We start from the raw sequence: 26,045 nt of genomic DNA, 5'->3' as shown, positions 1-26,045 counted from the left end.
ACTGGGAGAAGTCTTCTCGATGGGGGACTTCAATGCACGGACTCAGAGCAGACAGTGCGAGATCTATGACTTTGAGGATCCCTTGAGACTAGAGCCGCTAGCTACAGAGGATACATGGACCACTCGGATCTCCGCTGATGGAGGAGCTGACAGCACTGGATATGGGCAACATTTGCTGGAGCTTGGGACCCGACACCATCTCGTTATTTATAACGGGATGACTCAGTGGCCAGATTCAGGTGGGTTGACTTGCTTTCCAGTGGGAGGCGGCAGTAGTACAGTGGATTATGTGATGGGATCCCGGGAGGCAGCAGATATGGTGTCCCACTTCACCGTACCACCATGCCCCATTGGGGCGGATCATACATATCTATCCCTCACTTTCAGGAGCTTATTGGAGACCCACCCACCCATCATACAGCCACCACGCACTATTTTTCACTTCACTCAGGACCTAGCCGAGGTGTACGACTATCATGTTCATGATCAGCTATTTGCCTTGGATCCATCGGCACCCATGGCCATGCTCACCTCCCAGCTCTCACATGTACTGCACTCCGCAGCCGCGAGGAGTTTCCCATACCACATACAGACACGACGGCCACCTACATCTGGAAGCATGCCCCAGAACCGATGGTATGATGATGGGTGCAGAAACCTTTACCGCAGTCTCCGAGTGCCGAGGGCTCGCGGGGAGATCACCCAGAGGCAAGCAGGCAGGAGGATGCGTACTCTCACCCGCCGTAAGCGGCGAGCTTATGAGGAGTCTCAGTACTGGGACACATATCACATGCTCATGAGCAGAGATGCTGCTGCTGCTTGGAGGAGACCTATTGCCGATCCTCAGACCTGGCAGACATATGCAGAGAGACTTTATGATGTGCTTGCACAGCCCCCTATACCACAGCCCAGAGAGCCATGCTCCACAGTCTCCACCTTCTTCACCCCACCTATGGTTAGGAGGGCCATATGCCGACTCCAACATGGACGGGCGACAGATCATACAAGATTACAGGGAGAGCATCTCATCTATGCTATTGATACATTGGCACCATTTCTTGCTCATCTCTTCATCTCTGAGTGGACGATGCACACTATTGTGCCGATCCATAAAGCGGGAGATGTACTAGACCCCGGGAACTATAGGACCATCATGATTGGCCATATATTGGCCAAACTATACGGGGCAGTTTTGGAGGCAGAGCTGAGCACTCATGCAGAGGTTGGGGGATTGAGAGCAGCAGGCCAGGCAGGCTTCCGTCGAGCCTTCTCGACTCCTTTATATACAAGATGAGGGAGATGCCCACGGAGAGATTATCCCGCCAAGCTTTTGAGGCATCCAGACAGCTGGCCGAGGCTGGACACACTGGATCTTGGTATGCACATATGCTACAGTGGTTCTCACATCATGGGATAGACATTGAGCGGTTGCCACCTTTTCAGTATGATCAGTCTACTCCACGGGGTTACCTCTCTCTCAATGAGAGGAACAGAGTGATGAGACAGGACATATGGCAGCACTACATACAAGAGACATAGACAGCACCAGAGAGCCCACTACCACCGAAGATGCTGTATTACAGAGACCACTTTATGAGCATCTCAGAGGATGGGTTTATACCAGAGGCCTCAGACCAGCGACAGCTTGGCAGACTACTACTACTAGAGCTTCATAGTTCTCGAGAGAGACTCCTCCAGACACCCGCTCCCACTAGGGGTGGGAGACAATCCCAGCTCACAGATTTCTTCCAGATAGCTATGCCAGTGCCAGCTGATGTACCACGTGGGTGACCGCACAGAGAGCAGAGGAATTGAGAGCCAGAAGGAGACCTAGACAGACTGGACATAGAGCACCCCGACTCCGTCACCGAGAGATAGCAGCTATCCGAATGAGACACCAGATGGAGACACAGGAGAGGCTAACTCGCTTTCATTCAGACTCAGGGTACATGTTCATGCCATTCACAACCTCAGCATCGGCGATGTATGATATCTTATATCCCTCTTATGGCACTGGATGGAGTTAGACATAGATCTGCATAGCATGCTTGTACTACCCCTTCAGCATATAGAGATGCATTTTGCCTTAGCACTCCATCCATATCCCCACCCCCCTTATATTGTTTGTATATGGGCTCCACCGATTCATGATGATTCACAGTTGTATCTAGACACATGCACACTTTTTCTTTTGTTTCTTTTCTTCCGATGACCGCAAGAACACAATTGTATTATTTTTTTGTCTCATAGGCCGACTTTGGCCTCTCGTAGACGTTAATATCTCTCTCTCTCTCTCTCTCTCTCTCTCTCTCTCTCTCTCTCTAGATTAGGACGAGGGCATGCAGCCTTGGGGGCACTTAAGAGGCAGTGTGCACACATACAGTTTCAGAAGCCACGCACCAAATTGTGGCTATTTGATACGCTTGTCACACCGACCCTCCTGTACGGAGCTCCAATTTGGGGCTCCAGTATACATCACAGATCTCAAAGAGGGACAAATGAGGGATGGAGGCAAATGGAGAGACCACTCATTATGATGATTGCCCGCATGATTCAGAGCAAATCAGCAGTACCACATGAGATTGTTCGGGCTGAGTTGGGTGCCCCACCAGTAGTAACCGAGGCCCTATTCTAGGCAGTTACCTTTTTACAGCGGCTATGGGACATCCCTCAGTAGAGGTACTCCCGATTGGCATTGACCTCATCCATACAGTTGGCAGAGGATGGAGATACTCATTGTTGGTACACCCAGATGAGATCATGGTTTGACCTACATGGTTTGCGGATAGAGGCACTGCCACCCTTTCAGTATAGTCTGGATTGTCCATTTTTCGATCTCACCCGCTCAGAGCAAAACCGCGTGATCAGGATGGATATCATCAGAGTGGACACAGAGAGGACATGGACTAGCCCCCTTGAGCCCTTAGGCACGAAAATGGCTCATTACAAGAGCCATTTTCTACACCTCTCACCAGATGATTTTATCACCCGCCCGGCGTACATGGATGTACACCTATCACACACAGGATACGTTGTGCCATTCGACAGATCCGGACCTCATCACACCAGCTGCGGATTGAGACAAGGCGATATGTTATCAGATCTTGGATGACCGCATTTGTCAGCGATGCTACCAGGAGGTAGAGACAGAGGAACACTACATTTGCCGATGTACATTCTGCATGACATGCAGAATGTACATTTGCCGATGTACATTATGCACGACATGCACTGAAACAGTTATGCATCTGTTTATGAGTTGTCTAGTGGCCGTCAGATTTGGTCTTTTGTCTCTCGCGTTTGGGAGGCAGTAGAGAGGTCTACTGTTTCGGCTCATCAGTAGATATTTGGGATTTGTCCTCACGAACGGACAGTCACATTGTGATATTCCATTTCCTTAGACGGACAGGACTTTGGCATATTTGGACTACACGGAATGGGTTCCATCTTTGATTCCTTGTCTGGAATACATGGGCACATTCTACGTATCCGCGGTTTGCTGCTTTGGCAGTTTTCTTCTCTTCTCTCAGCTCAGCTACTCGATGCAGATGTTATTTCGTTATGGTCTACGGCGGCTCGGCTGGCTCATCTTTGATGCTTTTATCTTGGATGCTTATTTGGCTAGGACGCTTTCTTATTAGTGTACAGGTTTGCATGGTCATGATCCTTTAGAGGATCGTTTGTGGGGGTTTTTTGGGGCCATAGGTTCTGTGTGAGCCATGTGGCTGATGTACATTTTTACATATAATATAAAACACCATTTCACGAAAAAAAGAGAGAGAGAGAGAGAGAGAGAGAGAGAGAGACAGATTTTATTAACGTCTTCCAAAAGACCGAACTCGGCCTATGAGACAAATCGGTGTACCTGTATGGGGTCTCCTCTGTCATCCCAACAAAATGAAAAAGTACTCAACTAAAAAGCTGAATCTGGGTGTGCAATAAGTACAATGAGTGGGGGAGGGGATGGAGCTCTACTACTAGGAGAATGCAAAGCTATATGCATGGAGTATACAATCATGATATGCAGCTAGCTAGCTCCATCCTGTACCATACTGGGGGTATAAAATGGTATACATCAATGAAGGGGGTGTCCACAGCTCCCTCAAGAACATGCCTGGGTGTGCTCTGAAGCGAGCCAGTCGCTCCGCACCCTCTCAGTGAAACTGAGCTCTGATCTATGTCATCTCTCTCTGGTATAGGCGTGGTGTCCGAAAGCCAGGTGTCCTCTGTCTCCTGCGGGCTCTGAGTGTCTCTGCTCTCTGGAGAGTAATTCCCTGCCGTGTAGGGGCTGGGAGTGGGATGGATCTCTGAAAAAATGTAGTAATCTGTGTCTGTCGTCCCCCCTCTGGAGCTGTCTGAGCCCGTAATGATGTCTCCTGTGGCGCTGTATGTCTAGAATGAATCTCCCCAGTATGCGCTGGTCTGTTGCCTCAAAGATCTGGCGTAGGGAATGTGGCTCTCTGAATAAAATGGGATATCTCTTTCTGATGGCTGCATATGCTCTGCATCTGCATACATAATGCATCTGCATACATAATGCTCCTCACTCTCCACCTCCTCTGTGCACAATCTGCATACCCTCTCCTCTCAGGGGATCCATGCTGCTCTGCCAGTCTCAATCTCCAATCGGTGTGATAAAACTCTAAGCCGACCAATAGCCACTCGGGAGCCATGTGGTAAAAAGCCCTCCATGTATCTAGGCCTCTCTATAAATCCGTCATCAGTGATACTCATGAAGTGATCTCTGTAGTATAGCATCTTCGGTGGAAGAGGCTGTGTAGGCGATATCCATGTCTCTCGTGTATAGAGCTGCCATAGATCCTGTCTCAATACTCTGTTCCTCTGACTATGAGAGAGAGGGATATGTGGTGCATCCCTGTCATACTGGAATGGTGGTAGATGATCCATGTCTAGGCCATGCTGTGAGAACCAATGTGTGACCTGTGCATACCATGATCCTCTGTCTCCTGCCTCAGCCAGCTGTCTAGATGCCTCAAAAGCTCTATATGACACTCTCTCCTATGGCATCTCTCAGAATCTGTCTAGCACGCATATAGTCTGAAATATGGCCTCTACCATCATAGGAGGCGCAGCAAACTCTGCTCGGATAATGTCATGAGGTACTGACGGTTAATATTCTTAGATGTGTCCCTCAGAGTGGCGGTGACTCAAGGCACAGCACATGTTTTATTTTCTTTGAGGCAAATTACTGCCCCTTGTCCTCCCATAGGTTTCTTCCATTATCCAGGCTTGGAGCAATATGCAGATATTGTTATGTCATAGAACCCCAAGCTCAGTAGATCAGGTTGACAGGGAGTCCATTATGTGGAACGACCTTGTCAAAGATGATGTTGGTAGTCCCCTAGGTCAACCAGGATATATGCCGTGGCAATCTCAGAGGGAGTCAATGACGGATTGCAAAGCTTGATGGAGCTATACCTAACCACTGCATCATTGATACATTTTGGCATGTGTATCATCACTCGTGGTTGGGGATCTTTTATGGGACAGGCGTGCTCCTTCGAGTGTTGGGATTCCCGAAGCCAGAGAAGGAAGAGGGTATTGCCTTCTATTCTATTCAATCGCGACGGCGGATGGAGACAAGTGATGTACAAGTGATCACACCGGGCTCTATGATCCGTCCAGTGAGAGTCGTGGGCCGCTCTGGGAAGCGTTGGTATACCAACCCTTACACCCGGTGATGGTTGCTCATGCCTCGTGGTGTCTATAGCTTTATGGTGGATGCCTTTCAGATATCTACATTAGGACCCTGGTGAGTGGGAATGGACTGATGTCACTAACCCTAGGAGGAGAAAATCTTTTTTCCGCTACACTGTGCGTAATGATGCTTGGATAGATGCAGAGAGTTTCCACACTTAAGCCTCACTGGGAGGCATATGACATTACACCCCACATTCCGAGGAGACTCTGGCACTCGTACAGGAGGAACCAGATATTGTCCTTCTTCTGGGTGTTTCTACACGGTGGGTTGCCCACTAACCACTGGAGATCTATTTTTCGCATGAACCCCTCTTGTCCTAGATGCCCAAGTCCATCTGCGACAATCTAAATATTACCATCGACAGGGAAAAGGAAGGGCGGCGGGCTCCATGTATGAAGAAAAGCTTCGCAACACTCCTCAATAACTTGGAAATCGCCCTTCATGCACTCCCATCTTCCTGACAGGGTGTGAATGGTATATGGCCAAATGAAGCAGATAGTCTCCAAGTGAAGTGTTACCATGATCTCATCTAGCTACAGCCCCACCCCAGATGTGCCAGGCTGCAATTCTGTTGATCAGCTGCCACCATTGTAACAGTGGTGTTCATCCCCGACACCTTAATCAACAACTTGTGTATAATGGCTAGTGAATCCATTTGAAGCACGAAAGCCAAGAAACCCGTCACTTTCAAGTTCGACTACAACCGTGAGTAAACTTAATTGTCCCTTTTTCTCCAATGTCCAAAAGCACAGAGCATGTCTCTAGACTCAATGTTTTTCATTACATCCCACCACGTCAATCTGAAAACCTCTAAACCATAACAATTGACGATGTGAACTTATGATTTTTGATGGATTATTGTAAGTCACAACCGAAATGCCAATAAATGAAAACCCCATTGGGCAAAAGATTTAAACGCCATCCTCAAGACCCCTTTGCAACCAAAAGCAGTGTCCACACCATCCACATGACTACTGTTCAAAGGCTTGTACATTATTATTGAAATTTCCTGGTAATTAAAGCAGAGCAATAACTCACCACTACACTTTGTTGTCTCATATGCTATGAAACATTGATTCAGAATGTTCCTCGCAATTCAAGGGTAGGAACATCTAAACGCTCACTAGATTACTTTTTCCATCTGAGAGTTGCCAGCCATGGAGGGAATCACCCCTCCCCAGTTTGTTTTCTGCCTCTTATGAGGGTTATGAGGATTTATATTTAGCCCTCGGGCTGCCTCTTATGAGGGTTATAAGCATTTAGTCCATCTGAGAGTAGCCAGCCATGGAGGGAATCACCCCTCCCCAGTTTGTTTTCCGCCTCTTATGAGGGTAATGAGCATTTACATTTAGCCTTTGGGCTGCTGATTTTTAATTTACAGAAAGATCCCTTTCCCGGGAAAAAAAAATGCGCCACTGGTATAAGGAGTTCCACAAATGCAATATCTCATTCAAAATCTAGCAATAAAACCAAGGGAAATCAACATAGTTGGAAGTTCAGCTTCCACAAAGAACTAACCAACAGGAAGACTGCTGGAATATGTGCGTGCTTGTTCCAAAGCCATAGATTTGACAATAAGCTCCAAAAACACCCATGCCATAGATAGCACATCATCGTATACAGGTCCGACCCGATAGCCCTTAGCCTGCAACAAAACCATCAAAGCTCCTCATGTCCAAAAAGCACGAGTTAAAAGAAAATCTGTCTGTGCCAATTGTTCAAGCTTGAGTGATAATCTAAATCAGCCCACAGAAGTAGAGTACTTTCCTTCCAATACAAATGCAGAGTCATCAAGATGATGGCAACTTCACAGCATTGCCGTTGGAGTGAGTTGATTCAAGAATGCCAGGACCAGAACACAACAAGCTCGCAAAGAGAAGACAAAAACTCTCCTTGTTGATAAGCAGCTCTAAAAACTGCTAACTATTCCATGAGAGACACTGTAGTCTGGGAGGCTATGCCATTTGAAAAACCATCAAGGCGCACCCCACAGACCAGTTTGAGTGCACACATCACATATCTTCAATTCATGTAGTCTAGAGAATGAAACCATCATGTCTACAGTAGCACACACTTTTGAGGGTGTAAGCAATCAAACCAGGTCTTAAACGTAGCAATGTATAGCCTATCTGAAGAGCATAGACCCTCAGCCCTAGGTCACTATAAGCCACAATCTTTATGGCCAGTTGTCTTATTCTGAGAATGAGTATGCCTTTCATTCTTGTAGCCCAACTGTTCTTTGTTTAAGACAAACATTTTATGATATTACAACATTCTGCATGCATGATAAAGAATCTCATTTGAAGCAGAAACAAGAAAACAATAGGCAGTGCATTACTACACCTTCTCCTGTTCCCTATCCAAGGTGGTATGTTAAGTACGCCAATCTTTTTCTAGTTTGAATAGTATAAAAATAAAATATGGTAAATTGGAAACACTTGATTACACAATGTGTGCAAGCTGCATGGCAACGCATCTGGGATCCATGGATGATGCAAAGGGGACACCTAATAAGGTGTAGGATAAACAAGAGCTTTAAAATTTATATGGAAGCTTGTGCTTTTTGTACAGCATATGGTATGTGTGCGGTATGCAAGCACCATATGGAACAAAGGAAAGGTAGAAGTACAGAATACAACTATGCCCCTATCAGAAGTGAAACAATACACCTTGATATATCCCCTGCCTACCTCTACACACGGAGGAATGCTGGCACTCATAACTACTGAGCTGAATGATGTAACAAATTTTGCTATTTACATATCCGGTGGTCTCCATGTAATGTTTTCCTTCTTCCTGACCACCAGGACATTTGTAGGAAGATAATGTTGCAGGTTTTCCTTTTGGATGTCAGTACACTCCAGCTGCATGCTTTATTCTATTATTCAAACAGGGAGTACAACCTCATGCACAAATGTGGCATCTGCCTCAACTACTATAACTGGATTTTCAAACAATTCTTTTAAAACTGATAAAGAGCAGTCAAAGCACTCATGCAACTTTCCAAGACTAGAAAGGTTAGAGAGCCATCACAACCTGCATTACCATTTATGTCTCTCTTACTTTTCGCAAAACAAAGAAGAATGCTATCAGAGCCTTGAAAAAACATGAGGATTCACATCGCTAATGGCTAGCATTTGTGCACACACACAAATTTAAAGAAAAACATAGAACGTTGAACCACCAAATGCTGATCCTTTTAGCATCGATGTCTAAACCTTTCATACAAACCATTTCTTTTAATACAGCTGAACAGTCATCAAGACTACAACCATCTAGAGTTGAATACTTCGAACAGACTTATGACCAGCAGAACAGGTACGCAACCATGACGCAGAATCCACAGAACAGTCATCATCACGACTATAACCATCTAGAGTTGAATACTTCGAACAGACTGGTGACCAGCAGAACAGGTGTGCAACCATGTTGCAGAACCCAGCAAACAACTAACAAGACAGTTTTGTATGTCTCATTTGCAGAGAAGCATAGGACCTTCCACATCCATCAAAAAAACTTTACCATACAAGAATCAGAAGCTCAAACCATCCGTTCATTCTGTCACAATTATCAAGCGTGCAAACACCTGAATAGGAGCTGAAGGACCACTCAATAGTAAAGTACGAAAAAAACACATTGGTGTAATCTTATTCAATAGATGCATCAAGAAGTCTTAAAGAAGCTAGATAAGGTCAAGCTCAACGTTTCTCTCATGAATGCCATGTAGCACAGATGATTCTGAAAAATTTCTGAAATTAACATACAACAAATCTTGAGCGGAAAAAATCTAACAAGGCATCTTCACCAAAAGACTACTTCTGGCTAAAAAGAAAGTCTTCATTTCCTGGACAGTTAGTTATCACATTGATCAAGAACCAAGGTTATGACCTGTGTAGCCAGTCTTCTCACAGCTGCCTCTAGATGTGCACAGCTCCATCACATTGGAATTGTGGGACAAGGCATCTTGGTCTGTAGGCCCACACATGGATATACAGAGTGACCATGCAGGAGCCATGGTTGACGCACAGCTCCATCCCATTAGAACTGTGGGAAACAAGGTATATCTTGGTTTGTAGGCCCATAGATGGATGCAATCTGTTCTGAACACTTCAGATATTTAGAAGACCTATCTCAGATTCAGATCAGTATCCAAGATGGCTAAGGTTGGTTTGATGCTCACTCGCTTACTCGAATCACTCCTTTCTTTGACTACAAAGTTAAGAGGTGGTCGCCACATACAACTTACTGCTTCAAATTGAGTTCCTATCAGGGAGCTCTGTGTAAGAACCACCATGTTACTAGAACCGTACTAGATTACTTCTAAAGAAGGCTGTGAAAATCTCACAGAAATCTGCACTCATTCTTCTAGAGGAACAAGGGTAGGGTGCACTGTGTGTGTCAGTGCCTTCACATGCATGTGGCTTGTTGAGCACATCTTCAAGGTAGTTCCGAAGCCATGCACAAACAAATAGAAGCCTACTTATATACCTACAGCTTGCGACCCTTCTCGCAATGAGGATCAGATGATCCCACAGGCCAATAATCAATGATATGGATCTTTGTCACCAAAGCATCAAAATACAGGTTGCTGGCATGCAAAAATGCAACACAACGCCCCCAAAGAAAAAAAAACTTATTTGGAAAGAAAAAATTTGGGGGGAGTGACATAGCAATGCTGACGTAATACTACCATGTGGCAAGATAGCAGCGCAAGGGCACCTTACAAGCTAGAATCGTGCAACTAGCTTTTGGAAAGCAAAAGATTAAAAGCTTTTTCAATACTAAAAAGAGAACAGCTTTCATTATTAAAAAGATGCTTTTTGGACTATAAGTGAGTTTTAAAGCACTTTTCTCAAGTGCTTTGGAGCAAGAACTATAAAGTCAGCTATTCTCTCATTGTTGAGACATGTAAAAAGACAAGAGAGCTCTCTAGCTCTAAGAACTAGTACTCAAGACTCCAAGGTTTTATTAATATAACTCAGAAGGGGAGGGGGGGTGTACTAGTTTTGGATTGTATGACACACAAATGCTCTGACTACCTTTATAACCACATGATGCATCGGATCCTTAGACCACATGAAAGTATTCAAGCACTTAATTTGATGACAACATTGTATTTTCCAAGACCGAAGAGGAACATAGAAAGCATTTAGCTAAGGTATTGCAGGAGTTGCAGGAGCACAAGTTGTTCATCAATGGAAAAAAGAGTGAGTTTTTGTTGAAAGAGATGCTACTTTGGACATATGGTTATCTAAGGAAGGAGTGCAGATGGACCCAACAAAGCAAAAAAACAAACTAGCTATGATTCATGCCCTTAATTCATTGAAGCATTATTTGCTTGGGGCTGATTTCATGGTGAAGACGGATCATCAAAGTCATTTTTTGACCCAAACTAAGCTTTCTGAGTAACATAAGTGAGAAAGAACAAACTAGCTATGATTCATGCCCTTAATTCATTCAAGCATTATTTGCTTGGGGCTGATTTCATAGTGAAGACGGATCATCAAAGTTTGAGACATTTTTTGACCCAAACTAAGCTTTCTGAGTAACATAAGAGATGGACAAAGTTTTTATCTATATTTCATTCCCAAATTATGCACACACTTGGAAAGAAGAATGTGGTAGCAAATGCTCTATTCAAGAGACCACACGTACATTCACGTGACCATTGCCTATCATCGACAGTTGGATTCCCTGAGAGATCACTATGTGCATGATAAGCACTTTGGTCGGATTATGCAGAAGCTAGAGGATGGTCACACACTTTATCACTATACCTTGAAAGAGGGATATTTGATTATGGATACACGGCTATGCGTAACCAAGTTTTTGAGGCAAACAGTGATTGAGGAGTCACATGCACCACCTTATGCAGGGCATAAAGGTATTTCTTATACTACGCGGGCATTGGAAAGATACTTCTATTGGCCTAGCATGAGAAAGGATATTGACAAGTATGCATCCAAGTGCTTCACTTGTCAAAAGGTCAAGTATAATCATCAAAAGACTCCAAGAATGCTTATGCCTCTATCCGTGCCCGAGACGCCATGAGAAAGTATAGCAATGGACATCGTTTTTGACCTGCCAAAGACAAAGTTTGAGAATGAAGGTATTTGGACCATTGTGGATAGGTTCAATAAGCAAGCTCATTTCATTCCAGTGAGGAAGACCATCAAGGCAAACCACATGGCAAGGATTTTTCTCGCACAAGTGTGCAAACATCATGGAATGCCAAAATCTATTCTTGGTGATCAAGATCCTAGGACCACCAATTTCTTTGGAGGACATTGTTTGATAATATGAAGACGAAATCGGATTTTTCTTCCTCCTATCGTCCACAGACGGATGGCCAGAGTGAGACGGCAAATTCAGCCATACTAAATTTGTTAAAGTGCTATGTGGCCATAGTTTCCAGAAACGGCGTTTCTGGACCACCGAAACGTTGGAAACGTTTCGGAAACGTTTCCAAAAACGGAAACGGCGTTTCCAAGTTTTATTTTTTCCAGGGTTTAGAAACCCGCGTGCTCTCTTCGCCGGCATTTTGCGCCTTCTTTCCGCCGCCTGTTTGGAGCTGCTCTACCCATCTACCTTGCCCTCTACTCCTCTACCTCCACATCAGCCCTCTACCACGCCCTCTACCTCTCTACTTGGGGCCTCCACCTACTATAGTCTATACATATGGATTATGGATTATGGATGATGGATGATGGATGATGGATCTTGTTTTGTATTGACTCTTTTGAGGCTTGAGCCTTGAGCCTACAGTTGTCATTTCTGAATTTTGATCTACCATTTGAGTCTTTGACATTGAACTTAAGCAAAGATGTATTTTTCAAGCTTTTGTAATGTTTTTATTAATTATATATGTATGTATTAAACCCTAAAACCGAAACTCCGTTTCCCCGTTTCTTCCCGAAGGCCGAAACTCCGAAACTCCGTTTCCCGCCGTGCTCCGCACCCCCGTTTCCGAAACTCGTGGAAACTATGTATGTGGCAAAACAAAAAACAGAGTGGGAGAAGTATCTTCCACTAGTAAAGTTTGCCTACAACAATACAATGCATAGTTCCATAGGAAAGGCAAAGTTGTACTACCACCACTTCTAAGAACTAACGATGCGATCTTTGCAATAGATATGTGAGAGATTTGAATACGGCTTTTGCACACATGCAGGCAGCCATAGAGAGATCAAGGACTAAGCAGAAAAAGAATGCGGATAAGCATAGAAGGGCGGTGGAGTGCAAGGAAGGTGATTCCATATTATTGAAGTTTGAGAAAGTAAGGCATGGAAAGCAGAAGGGCAAAGAGAAAGTTTATCCTAAGTTGTCCAATAGGTACTATGGACCTTTCCAAAGATTCCAAAAGATCAACGATGTGGCTTTCACACTAGCATTATCCAATCATTGGACAATTTCCAATGCTTTTCATGTGAGTCTCCTAAGAGCTTGTAAGGGACCTGAACCTTCGGAACCAGTGATGAACAAGGATCCACGTGAAGTTGAAGAGCTAGAGCAACTTCTTCAACCAGAGTAGATTGTCTTTCGTAAGGAAAGAAGGGGATTGGATGGCAAGGTTACTAGAAAGTACCTTATCAAGAGAATTATTCGGCTATGGATACCAAGTGGGTGGATGAAAACTTCTTTGTGGAGTATCCACAGGTTTTACAGCATATCAAGAAGCTTTTGAGTTGAGGACGATTGATTAGAAGCCAAGGGGATGTCACTGGCCTTTGTATTTTGACATCCAAGGAATCAGCAACAAAGTAGAATGCTCAAGGTTTATATTCCCCTGCAGAGAATTAAGTATAATAGAACTCGAGGGTTCATGTCCAAGTTGTATCCAAAAGAAGTAACTCTAAGATTGAACAACACTAAATCTTTTGTACAAGAATCATGGAACTAGCAATCTCATGAAGGCACTCTTTATCAGTGAAGGAATTCGAAACTCAGTACATGGATATGAATATTGTTAGTCTACCATAGTCAAACACTGACATGGGTAGTTGGACTCCAATAGGAACTCATGTAAAAACCAAGAAATTGGTATCAAAACCAAGGAACTTTTTGTGCATTCATTTGTTCATTTGATTTATGCTTGTTAGCATATTTGTGTATGTGTGCTGAGGGTCGAGGACTCCCGGTTACACCCATGTGTGCACGTGTTCGTGTCTTCTCACATATAACAGGTGCATGTTGATCTTGGGGTGATGTTACCAAAGCATCAAAATACAGGTTGCTCACATGCAAAAACACCACACAATGCCAAAAATATAATAATAATGATAATAATTGAAAAAAAATAACAAAAAAAGTGACGTCACATAGATGATGTGGGGTAGATAATGTGGCAATGCTAATGTGATATTGCCATGTGGCAGGATACGAGCGAAGGCCCACCTTAAAGGCTTCGAATGATGCGACTAGCTTTTGGGAAGCAAAAGATTAAAAGCTATCTCAATACTAAAAAGAGAAGAGATTTTACTATTAAAAAGATGTTTTTTGGGCTATAAGTGAGATATAAAGGGCTTTTCTCAAGTGCTTTTCGGCAAGAACTCTAAATTCAGCCACTCTCTCAATGTAGAGACATGTAAAAAGCCAAGGGAGCTCTCTAGCTCCAAGAACTTGTACTCAAGACTCCTCCAAGGGGTTTTATCTAATATAGCTCGGAGAGAAGAGAGGGGGGGGGGGGGGGGGGGGGGGGGGGGGGGGGGACTGTCGGCCCAAGGCTATTCCCACTCCTAGTGTGGTGTCTTCTCTCTCTACTCTCTCTCTTTTGTTTATTTGCAGATTTTCTCAAGGTTTTATGCATGAATTTGTTGTTTTCTTGAAGATAAGCTAAGTACTTGTGCCACAACCGTAACGAAGGCCTGTAACAATCTTCCTGACACCCCACTGTCACCAATTGGACATAATCCCTGTGATCAATGGCTGTGAGACATGCTCATAGAATTTCCACCATTGGTATGAGAGATGCTTATAGATATTTGATGGTTATCCATATTTAGGTTTAAACCCCTTGATTGGCTGGACTCCCATGCTAAGGTGGATACCAATGGAGAGGAACTAGGATGTATGTCCCATAGTTGCATGCAACAGAAATGGCACTGGAAGCGAATGATATCGCAACGGAAACAGCTTGAAACTAGGAAATGGAAACGGCATGTCTTTGACTTTATATAGTACATGTAAATAGATATGTGAAAAAAGTTAAGCGCAATAGAGGAGAAACTTGGGATGGATCATTATTTGATAGAAATAATAAGGAAACTTCGGAAAAATCAAAACTTTGCACAAAAAAATAGTAAGGAAATTCTAAGGTGAGATTAGGAAACGGCGAAACAGAAACCCAAACAGATGCTCCCACAAAACGAAGTTTCCGCAACTTTTGGCTAGGAAACAGTTGGTAGATATGAGATTGTCTTGTCAACAGGGCATTAGCAAGAAGCCTGTTTACATGGGGGCATGACTTGCACACGTGAACCTGTTTTCTAGCGTAGGCATTGCCTTGCTTTCAATGCCTGTAAATGTCCACAGGGTCAGGGGTGTGTTATAACCCTAAGGCCCATTTTATTACTTAGGTTTCATGGTTAATGTGAATCTAGCAAGAACACACTACAAGAAATACAAGGCACAAAATTAAAAATGCCGTCAGACAAGCTATTTAACCAGGCACCCCTTTTGTAAGTGAAGGACGTACACGATATTGTTGGTGCCCCATTTATGAGTAGCATGTGGACAATACCCCCATGGCCACCCACCAAGTGTGTTCATATCTGTGCCAAGTTCTAAGGCGCTGCCTACCACTTGGCGCCACATTCTTACATGGCAATACGGTGGATTGGAAGCCCACTGCTCTCTCCAAAGTTTTGAAAACAAAACCACCATTCTTCAATGTAAAAAGTATGAATGCCTCTCAAAATTAAACTCAAATCATGCATATTTCCTAAATAATTTCCTCTTTGCACAAGGCAGCATCAATGTTTTTCCAATATCTCCCCTCCTACATCCACATGCTAAAAAAGCTTTGATCGTAGTGCTTTGACAAGCTTTCATCACTCCTGCACAGGATATTGTAATCCAAATTTCCCTTCCATTAAAAGACAAATTTCCCTTCCATTAAAAAAAAGAAAGATGAAACACACACCTTGCTTCGGGCTAAGCTTCCCCACACTGTACAAAGCCCGGGATAAACGGGAAGTTGCCGACCACCAAAGTCATCAAATAGGTAATCTATGTATTGTACAAGAAATCGATTCCTCTCGGCTCCATCAGATGATTCTTGCTGCACCCTGTAAAAAAGTTTCTTCAATAGAACACAATCACTTACAATACAAAACTGCCGAACACAAAAATATGACCAGGAAAGTATGCAACAGTAGTGACACCAGATATTGTGCCACTACAAAACCCAATATAAACCTCAATACAATTTGTGCTCTAGATTGGTAACTTGCTTTGCAGTAAAACCAACTAAAATACAATCAAAGGCTTACCAATTTTCCTGATACTCAATGAAAAATGGCCCATACAGGAAGAGTTCTAGAGGCTTAGTTATGTTAAGCTCCCAAAACAAGCTTCTTGTCACAGCTCTAAAAGTGTTGCCAATAAAAAGAAAAAGCTAACATTCTAACATTTTGGTAAGATTCGACTATAAAGTCCTACATGCTAAATATTGACAAATGCCTGACCCAAAACTTGCTGACTGTTCAAAAACCCTTAGCCGCTGGGATGTCAAATAAACCACAGCGGCACTTAAACCACACCAACACTATTGGTACAAAAAATAAAGGCCTCCTACCAAACACTCCTATAGGTGTGTCTCAAGGGAATCTTGAAGTAAACTTAAATCTAAACCTCTACTGTAGATGTATGTCATGTTCATGATGGTAACCTCGTTAGTGATCATTTGTCTAATAGGGTTAGCCTTCTAGCTTGATAATCATTACATGGATCTTCAAGCCAAGCTTATCAATGGTTCTAAGGTATATAAACTGTTATTTAACGAAACAACCTCTCATATGTGTGGGCATGCTTACATGTAGGTGTGATCACCACCCCAACTTGGAAAAGGGTGTGGCAAGGGTAAACATCCACCCTACCAAGTGTATGGACACCCAACTGTAACTTCCGGAGGGCTCAGGGATTTCGCAAAACACTGAAATTGGCCACAACCTTAAACATATGACACTTGATCCACAAAATTATAAAAGCGAGATGACACCGCATAGAGCTAGAATGGGCCGACACACCCCCCCCCCCCCTTTTCTTCCCCTTGGAGTATTTTATTACCCAAGGAGAAAATATCATGAACAAGCTTTGAGGGCCTTACTCTCCCCATGGGAGATTGCCGGATTATCCATATACAAATGCCATAACACAGCCCATGTAGAAATGATAAGCGAACAATATAATCCATATACCTCCGTGTGGGTACTAATTTTTTTCCGAAAACCACACGTCTTCATGCAATAGAGATGGTATAGCAACAAATGCAGCTCTCCATTCAACGAGTACAACAATAACATGGGCTGGTACAACAAGTACAAAATCTAAAATAGCAAGTACAGCCCTCCATTCAGCCGGTACAGCAAGTACATGGGCTGGTATAGCAGATACAGAATCTAAAACAACAAGTACAGTCCTCCATTCAGCTGGTACAGCTCAATACAGCCATCAAGAGGCTATAGAAATAGAGAAACCTTATGCTAAAGCTCTCCAAAATAAATTGACGATCCTAAGATCTATGTCCCCTACAATAGACTTAGGCATGCCAGGATGCAATAAGACTTAAGCCACCTCATATACTCAGCTTTTATAATCTTCCATAAGATCTTTGTCCCTTACAATCGACTTGGGCATGCCAAGATGCAAAATACTTTAGCCACCACATATGCTTAGCTTTTAAACGGAAATGAAATGTGCTTGCTTGCTAAACCTGTCTACAATAGTCCATACAACGGCATTTCCAAATAGTGTTATACACAAATCCGTAATGAAGTCCATGGCAACACTTTCCCACAATCTCTTCTGAATTGGCTAACGCTAAAGCTGAAATGAGCATAAAAGAAATATTTACCATTTGTGAAATTTGCATACAACAATAATGCATCTACTAGCAAGGTACCTTTTGAGATTGTGTCTGGCAACGTGGCACCACCACCTATTTTTCACACAAAGCATAAAATATTTGCACCAAATGAGTATGTGCAAGACTTGGATATTGCATTTGCACAAGTGCGAATAGCCCTTGGGTAGTGTCAAGGACTGCATTAGAAAGCTGCGAATAAAAATTGTCGCCAACCTAGACATTTCCCAGTATGAAAGGAGTCTAATGGACACCACGACGTCTAAATATTTGGAAACTACAAGCTTTGGGAATGATATTGCCTATTGGAGACTGTTTTTTTAAGGCTTCATCACGAAAGAAATCTTAGAGGCAAGGGTATTTGATCATTTTGTTATGATTTTCAGCCATTGGGCATTTGTCTTTTTAATTCGTTATATATGGACAGCCATTGGGCACTTGCTACAGCAATTGGAAATGTATTCGAACCATTGGGCACTTGTCGCCCCACGACTTATCGCTACCTATCCATCCTTACTTATCTATCCTTTATAGCCATTCGTATTCTGCCACGCTTACTGGTTCGTTGCAACGCAACGCTCTTGTTTTCTGCCACGTAGATTTAGTCCGTAGTGATAGCTATGAGGAACTGGTGGGAGGAAAGCCCATCTATTTACTGCATAAATTTCCATGCTAGAAATTTCGATTCGGAAATTAGCCGAGAGAGATCAATCGCAGGGTGGAGTAAATGGCCAACTGCCATGGGCTATTGTATCTCAGCATATGAGTTCATGGACAGCCTTATGGGCTTATGATTCAGCCATATTGGCTTATGGACAGCTTTATGGACTTATGATTCAGCCATATGGGTTTTTGGACAGCTATGTGGGCTATTGGATAAGCTGTGTTGGTAAGTATCTACACAGAATATACATATTCTTAGCATTTTCATGGGACTTTTTGATGACAGCCCGTGTATATGAACTAGCCATGGTTGTATGTGGATAAATGTGGAGTATGAGCTCCCCCAAAGCTTGTAGATGATATTTTTCTCCTTGGGTCCTAAAATACTCGAAGAGGGGATTGGGGGAGGGCCAGCCAATTCCACCCTCTGTAGTGTGCCCGCAGATCTGGACATCTCTCTTTTACAGTTTTGTGGAATTAAGCGGCATATGTTTAAGCTTGTGGCCAATTTAAGTGTTTAATTGCATTAATGGTCGAGTGTTTTGAGAAACCCCTTCTGCCCCACAGTGAGATCCAAACCCTATTCAAGCATGGATTTAAAAGAGGATGATTGGGTTTTACTCGAATTTCAAAAAGCTAGCCGGGGAATGCGACTCTTCCATAGTTAAGTAAATCCCCGCAAGCAGTGGGGTTAGGCTTCTCATCTTTAAGTGACAGGCAAGAGGCTCTCCCCTGTTTAACTCAAGTTCAAAGAATTGGTACCATCCAAAATATCAATGATATGGCTTTTAGGCTTGCACAACTACCAGAGAATTGGAAAATACATAATGATTTTTCATGTGAGTTGGGTGAAAAGATTTATGGGATCCAAGCCTATGGACTAAGTTTCAAAAGACCCACTGGAAATGGATGAGCTTCACGAAGTTTTACAACCTAAGTAAATGGAACGGAAGCTTCCTGGTGGCACACTCCAAAGGTGTTATCTTCTAAAGCTTAAGAATTATCCTACCACCGGCGTGTTGGCTGCAGAGTGAGGGCACCCAGGAAGAGGAAAAAAAAGGGGGAGGAGGGGGGGAGGGGGAGGGGAAGGGGAAGGGGAAGGGGAAGGGGGTGCGGTAAAAAGAAGGTTGACTCAGCCCTGCCAAGTCAGCACCTTGCTCTGCTGGGCTACCACTTTTGTTGCACAGTGTCTTATACTATCTAAGGTTAATAACCTTTGCTTAATGGACCTGTAATCCAGTATTGCAATAACGACTTCTTCAAACTTCAACTACCTTGGTTTCTGCACCAGCCCAACCTTCAGTGACAACTTTCCACATTGACAATCTGTGCCTGCAATACAATCACCACCATCCCAAAAAGCCAGGCTCTCTCTCTCTGCTACCCGTATTGAAGAGTTTAACTTGGTTGCCTCCCTCAAAGGCTCTCTCTCTCTGCTACCCGTATTGAAGAGTTTAACTTGGTTGCCTCCCTCAAGGGCTTCATGAACTCCAAATGTCACCTTGTTGATGATGACAACCAACCGTCTGCTGCTTCATGGACCAAGGCTATGATAAAGCCTTCATCTTTATCTTTGTAACACAACCTCAACACAATAACTCGTCATCACACAGCCCCTCCCACACAGGAAGATGTGCAGCGCTTGTGTATGTTCTCACAGTGTCACTCACAGACACGCAGCTATTGAAAACATATACACATGATGGGAAGAAACCCAGAGTCTCATAAATATGCTCACAGAGATTTTAAAGGCCCTCTCGGAATTCTCATTAACTCAGCGAGGCTCCTCTGCAGCATGCTCTGCTATAAGCAGACTCCTCTGCATTCATTTCTTTCCACACAGATCTCCTCCTTTCTACAATCCTTATAAAGGCTTTCCTGCGCTCTCCTTACCCACCAAGAAGGCCACTCGTTCTCTCCTTCCTTGCAGGTAATGCCCATTGGGACTCATATTATCTTTTTTTATAACATTTTTTACTGCTCAAGTAAAAAGGTCCATGTACCTTTCACACTGCAGTCACAGTATCCTGATCTTCCTATCCAGGTAACGTGCCACGCACCTTGCACACTTTCTCATCACATCCAACAAGCTAGCCATGCGTCCGTGCCTCAACAGGCTACGTGGCCTCATCCACGAGCTGATGTGGCAGTTCATTGCTGGGGTGTGTGTGTGTGTGTGAAACGTTTCTTGAAGTAATTTTCACACACCAGCAATGAAAAAAAAAATGTGTGTGCGTGTATGTGTGTGTGTTAGGGGGGGGGGGGGCGTCGGTCAGGCAAGTGTCATGATCTAGACATTAATCCTCTAAGATTATTGGCAGAGACTTATTCAACAAGACCTCATGAGCTGTGTTCCAGGCTCATGGCTATGGTCAACCATAGAACTCCACATGTGAACCATGTGTATGAATGATCGAACAGACTCCATGGTGTGAGCGTTTTGAGGACTTCACTGGATTCCCACACTGGTTTACTCTTGGAACGGCACAAAGCAGTATACACCAAAGCCTGAATCAATGCGATTTGGTGTACACGATTGTAAGATGGAGTTTGCAGAAATAACACTGCTTTTTACATTGTGCATAATAGGCCACCAAATTACTGTTTTGCATTTCCATTAAATGTATTCTGTGAGTTTTTCAAGAATAAGTGTGTTTTTCTAAGGTTTTATTTTAGTATGTAATTATTAATGCTTGAAAAAATCAAAGAAATGATGACCCCCCTCGCCCTTTCTATTTGCATGCATTCACCCATGTCCTTTCTATTTAAGGTCTCACAATTCTCTATAAAAGGCCTCAAGGGCAAGTACAGGGAGTAGGAGTAGGAGGACACGAGGAGGGCTCATGTACTCAGGTTGTATTAGTCAATGGCATTTAATTAATACAACTACAACAATTTGAGTGAATAGAGACAACAATTTGAGTGAATAGATACTACAATTTGATTATGAATAGATACTCCCACAATTATGGTTTTTACATTGGACAAATGACATGAATATATGAACCTGCTTTCCAGCGTGGACATTGCTTAGATTTAATGCTTCTAAAAGTGCATTAGGGCCTTGTTTGGGACTAGCTTTCTGCCTTTTACGGCTTTTGTAGGTTGTAAATATGTCCACCCTACCAGTCTATGGGCACCCAGCCACATGGCGTGGGAGTGCCAAACACTTGGCACCACCACTATGCATGGGTGGCAGGGTGTGCATGCTGGCTAACCACCCCTACCAAAGGGGTCAACCTCCAACACATGACCCTGTCCTCACTTTACACACTCTGTACGGATAAGGTACGACCTGTTCCTTGCTGCCCATACCGTATCAGTTTCTGCAACCACTGCCCATACAGCTCCATACCTGGTGCAGCCATCTGTACAGCACCCATACTTGCAAGTTGCTGATATCGTCCGTACAGTACCTGCATATGCTGCCTGACTTGTGTACCTGCTGTCTGTACCATATCTGTACCTGCTGCGGCCTGTACGATCTCTGCACCTGCTGCCCAACTTCTGTACATGATGTCTGATCTATTGAACTGCAAACACAGCACATGTATGTGTTTTCGAAATTGCACATGTGGCTGACCTGGGTCATTAGCATATGCGTTGATTAGGCTGCTTTCTCAGTTGGGCTGGCATTTCCAGTGGTCACATCTACAGTGTTGGGATTTAAAGATTCAAAGAACAAAGCTTTGGAGCATTGAAGATTGGCCCATCTTTGACCCCTAGTACTCTTGGGTATTTGTGCTACTTCCTTTCAAGGAAGAATACCTTTCACTTTGGTGAGATGATCTGCCATGGAGTCACCCTCATCCATAGAAAGAAGATCCAATTGCCTCTTCAAGTATGCAACTCTTGCCTTGTTGCGTACCTGATACATTGCTTCCAATCTGTCCCATGCAAGCTTTGATGTCTTGCAAGAACGAATGTGCGGAATAATAGTCCTTTTCACTGAAAGGGCTATCAATGCCATGGCCTATGCATCCCTAAAGGTCCCATCTCTTCTGCTCTTGTGTGGGAGAAGGTTCTACCTCAGGAGCTCTTTGAGCACCTCCCCTTTGAGGCGTGGCTGGCTGTCCAACAAGTAGCTGTGTGTCATCACCACACACGATGCCCCAAAGCCCTTTGGCTACCAGCAAATTACGGATCATGAAACTCCAGACGGAGTAGTTAGATCCATCCAACTTGTCCTCCTGGGTGAGCACACCAAATATATCTGTAGCATTTTGAGCCATGTCAACAAAATATACCTGCAGGCAGACCAAGCACCAATGTGCACTACCAGTGCAACCAAATGTCCTGTGCAAATTTTTGCCTACAAACTAAAGCAAGTGTAAACTTGCACCAAATTGTCCAATTACACACAATGTGTATACATGTGCGACAAGCTGTTTTTTTTTTTTTTGAAAAAAATAATTCAATAAAAATCTGAATTAATGCGTACCTGCAGGCGTGGACAGTACGGGTGGCAGTACAGAAGCTAGCCAGCGCAGGTAAGTACAGGCAGCAGGTGTGTTGGGACTCTGAAGCTGGCCCACGTGGGAAGTACAAGTGGCGGGACAGCCTGTAGTGGACGTGCGCCTGTAGGTTCAGAAGGCGCACTAGTGCTGGGCACTGTCAGAGGGGACAAGCAAGCGGGGTGTAGGCCAGCGTCAAGACGGAACCGCTTGTTCGACGGGAACGGGAGGGCTGGATGGAACCGGTTCAAGAGACGCACATGCGGCGACGCCAGACTGTGCAACGAAGGCGAAACTGCCAAAAGTAGGCGCTGCAGAAGTACGTGCCGGAATGAAGTGACCCGCGGGGAGTGGCGTCTGGAACTACACGCGCTGGAATGGAGTGACCTGCAGGGAGTGGCATCCGAAACTGTGCAAACGGAAGCTGCCGCTGGCCAGGAGACGAAAATGGGCGCCAGCGCTTTGCTGGGCACTAGCCCGGCCGGCTGGGTGGGAGGTGCCGACTGAATGCTGAGCGGTGGTGGTCCTCCCCGCACTAACGCCGCCGGCTTTGAGCGGACTAGAGACGAACGCAACCCCTGCGTCAACGGAAAACTGAGAGCGATGGACGGACTGTTTTCGACGGCGGACGAAACTGTGCAGGCGACCGAATTTCACAGTTGTCGGACGGAAACTCATAGTTTGCTGCAGATTTCAGGGACAGAACTCCATAGGCAGCCCCCAGCTCTGATACCAATTGTTGATGTTGGACTCACACACTCACACACACAGAAACCTGCACATTAGGGTTAGGTGCAGGAAGAAGAAGCTCACACAGAAATGAGAGAGAGAGAGAGAGAGAGCCAAAAGTGTGGTAGCCACAAAATGCAAGTCAACCCTTGCATGTGTGTCACATCCATATAATATAGAAGTACAAAATATTATATGTAGAGTGTCCTTTCACACTTGATATCCAAGGGGGAAAACCACATGGGAAAAAATGCCCTTGGTTAAGCACTGTTCACACATAGCACTACCATAAGTGAGCATATGCCTACAAACTAGGCTTCCTCCCATCCTCATACCCTCATCCCATCTCTTTCTTAATGGCATTGTACTTGGGAGCACTGAAAATTCTACAGCTTCTGAAAGATCTCCTATGGCCTAGTCTCATCTTGAGATTTCTTGTCAAATAACTTCTTCTCATGTAAATTAACTAAACTAGCCGCTGCTTATGTTATATGTAGTTTCTTACTAATCTCTAGAGGTAAAATCTTGCTGGACTTCAAAACACACAGAAATTTTGCCTTCTTTACCTATGCATTCCTTGTAAACGCTACAACATAAGGGAATGCACTTAAAAGAAAACATCACTTCCATACATTCACATGCACATATTAACTTTCTAAAAAATTCAATGTTCTTGTGATGCAAAAGACATATACAACCATAAGGACATACAACCGTCATTCCTAGGTAGATAAGTAGCTTCCCGGCCATCGCCATTTCGCGAAATTTGGACAACACAATCTCATTCTATAGAATACCAAGGCTACAGGTCTTGAAGTGCATGAACTATTTGTGAATCGTAGCACTAAATCCTTCTTAAAGTAAGTTTTTAAAGATTCCATACAACAGACTATCAACAAGAATGTCGTCATTCATGCTAATCGGCTGTTTCCGTCTCATTCAAGCCACCTGATTGGCAGCTCATGTCTCAGTTCTGTACATGAGAGATCATGGAAAGGCAACAAAAAAAACTGATTATCACATAAATTTTACAGCTTCCTTGTGCAAATGACCCCAGCATAAGAGCTGAAGCATAAGAAAGATTACTCAACAGGGAGGGGCTTCATATTCAGAACGCTAATTTTTATTATTGTCTGTGCTCTATAAATCTGCCCTCCTTCAGGGCCAAAAAAAAAAAAAACTGACTTTGCAATGCAAGCCACAGTAACCCTTCAATTCATTTACAAACTTCACAACACAAAAGTTCAATCTTGACAGTATGGACAAGCTTTATACTATACATTGCGGCATCCCTATTCAGATCATCCCTTCCCAACAATAAATGCAGGTTCAACAAAAGGAATGGAGCACAAACATCTTAACCTTGCACATGCCATCAGCATGGAGCACCCCAAAGAAAGCACAAGCACATCAGAACAACATAAACAAAGAAAATCCAAGACCTATTTGAACATTTCTTAACTGTGAAAATTTTAGAAAAACCTTCAAAATCTCCAAACACTCACCTAGTTAAAATATTCACCATTGCACGAAAAGCTGCAACCTATGATACATTTTTAATACAAAGCTGATATAAGTCTCTCTCTCTCTCTCTCTCTCTCTCTCTCTCTCTCTCTCTCTCTCCATATTCAGGTATCCATGTACTCATGTACCCCATTTTGACTAGTAGCATTAGCTTCCCCCCTACTGATGTATTGTGGGGCTATCTCTTTTCTTTTCCAGACAGTGTATCAGATGTCACATGGTTGTAACTTTGGTCTCATAGGTCACTACTTTGGCCTTTTGAAGACGTTAATATAACATTTCATTTCTCTCTCTCTCTCTCTCTCCGTAAAGGTAAGAACGTAATATTATACACAGGTAATGTACACAGGCCTAATGGCCAACAGCTGGGCTAGAACACAAACAAACTCAGAAAAAGGGGGGAGGGGCGACAGAAATAGTAGATAGTCTAGGCAATTGATACATTTCCCCAAGTAGTGATGATGGTGCCGGGAAAAACCCTCTATCAACTATGCACACAATGGAACTGTGCAAATGATCCGAATCCAAGAAGCGGCCAACTCTCACCCTATCACATGTGCAGAAGCCATGGCCGAAAGCTGCCACAACAGCAAGCCCCGAATTCGTCCAATATGGCCCTGTATACCCGACTCGCCATCGAAGATGGATACATTTCGGGTGAGCCATATATGCCACAAGCCAATCCACCTAAAGAAATGAAACAAATCCACATATGCCACAAGCCAATTCACCTAAAGAAATGAAACAAATCCACAAGTGTAGCCTCCACTATTGCACCTAGAAGATTGCCCAAAACCCAATCCCTAACCAAAACATGTGTGTGTACAATGGACGACCAAGCTCAGGAGACAATATCCAAAACACGTTTAGC

General features: G+C 43.8%; 1 protein-coding gene across 12 annotated transcripts in view; it reads right to left on the bottom strand.

Moving 5' to 3' along the window:
• Positions 1-26,045, bottom strand: part of SPK1 (guanyl-nucleotide exchange factor) — a 251,368-nt gene that overhangs the window by 101,580 nt on the left and 123,743 nt on the right. For all 12 annotated transcript variants that reach the window (XM_086778119.1, XM_086778125.1, XM_086778131.1 and 9 more), the window contains 3 exons: positions 25,156-25,193; positions 15,864-16,008; positions 7,241-7,367 (listed from right to left, as the gene is read on the bottom strand). In XM_086778119.1, the coding sequence (XP_086634245.1) occupies positions 7,241-7,367; positions 15,864-16,008; positions 25,156-25,193 (310 nt within the window). The remainder of the gene's footprint in view (positions 1-7,240; positions 7,368-15,863; positions 16,009-25,155; positions 25,194-26,045) is intronic.

The sequence above is a fragment of the Cibotium barometz genome, chromosome 39 (assembly GCF_041138505.1).
Source record: "Cibotium barometz isolate CiBa-2024 chromosome 39, ASM4113850v1, whole genome shotgun sequence".
NCBI lineage: Eukaryota > Viridiplantae > Streptophyta > Polypodiopsida > Cyatheales > Cibotiaceae > Cibotium > Cibotium barometz.
This window is presented reverse-complemented; position numbering and strand designations above follow the sequence as displayed.